The 3,259-nt window shown below is 32.6% G+C and overlaps 1 protein-coding gene across 1 annotated transcript; it reads right to left on the reverse strand.

Moving 5' to 3' along the window:
* Positions 1-439: 439 nt before the first annotated feature.
* Positions 440-2,260, reverse strand: LOC120067583. The gene is made up of 4 exons (XM_039019128.1): positions 1,910-2,260; positions 1,448-1,597; positions 1,274-1,344; positions 440-661 (listed from the first exon to the last, which is right to left on the reverse strand). The coding sequence occupies exons 1-4, from the start codon at positions 2,244-2,246 to the stop codon at positions 440-442; spliced, it is 780 nt and encodes a 259-aa protein (XP_038875056.1). The 5' UTR covers positions 2,247-2,260.
* Positions 2,261-3,259: the final 999 nt, after the last annotated feature.

The following is a 3,259-nucleotide window of genomic DNA, read 5'->3' on the forward strand; positions in this document are numbered from 1 at the left end:
CAACTTCTTGACTTTTGATCATGTGATAAAGACATTTATATCTTACTAGTTGAGTTAGGTTTAAATTGACTTGTAATGTTTTTGTTTCATATCAATTGTTTGACAATTTAAATTACGGTTATCAATCAAGTCAAATTTGATTAACTTTTATTCCATCACTTCACCAAGTTAAAATACACAATTTATCTTCAAATTTTAAAAAAATTCCAGTACATTTTTAATACGTTAGAAATTCAAAGAATTGAGTAATTTACTTATTAAAAAAATCAACGAGCAATTTTATTATCCATTATTAAATGTGTATAATACAAGAAAAGAAAAACTATTAACATTTGCATCCACTAATTCTCTCTAAAATTCATCGCATGCTAATAGAATACCTATATATATATTATATATATATACATATTTCATTGCCATCCTATAGCCTCATCTAGTTCTACTTGTGTAGAACTTCCCAACGATCTTCAGGGTTACAGGCCACAATGTTTGTCCAATTCCCAGTTAAGAATGTCACTAAAATGCTCCTGTCAGTTGAAGTATTGAAATACACCATCTTGTCAAGATATGATGCTTGAATAAAAAATTGTAGGGGAATGAAAGTGACTGAAAATCGAACTCCGTCACCAAAATTAGAACCTCCGACCATGCATCGATTTTCCTACATGCAATTTTGCATTTTCAGTAATCATTATAGTGTAGTAACCATGCTAAGTACCATTGAATTTGAAAATTTAAACCGATAGGTTACTATACATTTTGATTATTTATTTGTATTCTTTACTGCATTTTCATTTATGGACTTGTAAATTAGCACCTAACAAATAATCATTGATAATATGAACTCCTATTTACTCAGATAACATGGCTACACCACCATTAAACATTGAAGGCTAAGACTAAGAGAATCATACCGTTAATTTTCATTCACAACAATCTCCCTTCATTTGTGGACTTGAAAATAAGAAACAATATTACAAAAGTTTGAGCATAGAATTTCGTGTCTGCCTTAATACTATGGTTAGACTATCACGAAACTCAAGAGTTCATATACTAATAGGTTGCATACATTCGATTACTTACTTAAATTAAGCATACCATTTGCGTATGAAATAACACATTAAAACCATAAACACATCCCCTGTTCTAACAATCACTGGTTAAACTAACTCAAAATTTTAAATCAACAAGTTACTATGTATTAAACGTTTCTCCATCAATGCAAACAGTTGGAAAGTTTCATCAACTAGCAAGGGATAAATAAATTGTGTACCTCTATAGGAACTTTAAATTCCATTAGTACAGCAGAGAATACCACTTGTGAAACCGTTGCAGTAACCCAAACTGTTAGAGAAGACAAGATTTCATGAACTTACAAGAAAGAAAATATTTGGACTATATACAAATCTACGTAAAAACTGCAGATGGAGAGGAGAAATTGAGTTACTTCTGGTATTGAAGCCACTTAATCTTGTTGCAATGTCTCTGAACCATTCTGCAGTAATGGCGACAAATGGTCCGTCATCTATTTCAGGCATATTCATCTCAAGGGGAGGACTCATCGCCAATGCAGTGTTATATTGCAAATGCCCAACGCCTGAAATAAAAAATGAACTTGAATCAAGAAACACGAAGATACGGTAAATTGAGAACTTAAACCAAATCGAAATGAAATGAAACATACGGCTTTTGTTCACAATCAATCCAATTCCATTTCCATTTGGATTATCCAGTCATCTTTCGTAAATTGAAGAAAAAACAAAGAAACCCTAAAACACAGGGGATTCGAAATTTCGTCGATTACCCATTCAGATTCATAAAATAACAAACAAGAAATGAGAGATTCATCAAGAAATCAAAGTAAAAGTAGAATGAAAACCAAGATTGTTGAGAAAATCGAGGGACGTACGAGTTGTGAAAAAGAGGTTAGTGAAGGAATAATCATCGGGCATAAGAAAGGTAACGAGACGATCGTCGGTGCCGGTGAGGGAGGTGGCAAGGAAGAAGTCGTCGATCTGAAGACAGGAATGGAACTCTTCGATGCCATTGGGATTGATGGACAAGAGAGTGAAGAAAGGCTCTGAAATTTTGAGCTGTACGTAAAGGCAAGAGGTGCTATGGGGGCGGGAGGCAGTGAGGGAGACCGTTGAACGAGAGAATTTGAAATTTGCGAACTGAGAAAGATGGAGAAATGGAAGAAGATTGTTCTTCAGAGCTTCCACTTCTGCAACTTGCATCGTAAGCATGGTGAAACCTGGGAGAGAGAGAGAGAGAGAGAGAGAGAGAGGGAAATGGCGGGAAGGAGAAATTTGAAGAAACTTTTTCAACGATACACAACGGTCTTTTTTTCCCCATATCAAGGGACGATCGATATTTATTGGCATGCTTACTCAAAATTTAAAATGATTTTTAGTTTCAATAGTTTTTTCTAGGGTTAAAAATACAAGTATTTTTATCTCTTAAAATTCGTTTGATAACGTTCTTGTTTCTTCTTTTTATTTTTTTTTAATTTTTTTTATATTAATTTTGTTATTGAGAGTGAATTTGAAACTTACACCTTTTACCTCCAGCTTATTCTTCGCGTCATTTCCTCATGTGTTCCACCTCATTCAAAGCAACATAGAGTTGGTTAGAAATTTTGTTATAATGAATAAATGTATTTTATATTTTTATTTGATTTGTGAGTGTTTGAGAAGTAGGATGAAAAATAGAGGGCTTGAGAAAAATTGAGTAGAGAGACGAAGAAAAAGAAGGTTTGTTGTTTAAGCTATGTAAAACAAAATAATAGATCTACAGTTCAATGGGAATGTGACTTTAGAGTGTCGTTCTGCTATGAATTTCTAAACTGTTATTAACAAACGAATCAATTAATTAGATTGAATGAGCCTAGAAGTCTAAATTTAGGATATCCTTTGTCAAGCTTAATCCGTTCTAGCATGAATATACCAATTTGAATTTCTTCCTAATGGTTACACCAATGCCGCATTAAAATCCTTCAATTTCAGCTCCTATTATTGTTTAATCATTTTCATGCATTAGAAATTAATAGTTTAATCACTGAGGTCCAACTAAATTTCTCTTTCACAAGTAGAATATTCGACTTAGAATACAATTGTTTAATGGCCAATCAAACAAGTATTTACACAAAGATTAAAATCCAACCATCATATAATTAATCCAAATGTTAATAATCAATTCAATGTAAATTCATAATATGAATAGCACCCTAGAATTCAGATGATTAGTTACTCATGATTGT

Source organism: Benincasa hispida, chromosome 12 (assembly GCF_009727055.1).
Source record: "Benincasa hispida cultivar B227 chromosome 12, ASM972705v1, whole genome shotgun sequence".
NCBI classification, from domain to species: Eukaryota; Viridiplantae; Streptophyta; class Magnoliopsida; order Cucurbitales; family Cucurbitaceae; genus Benincasa; species Benincasa hispida.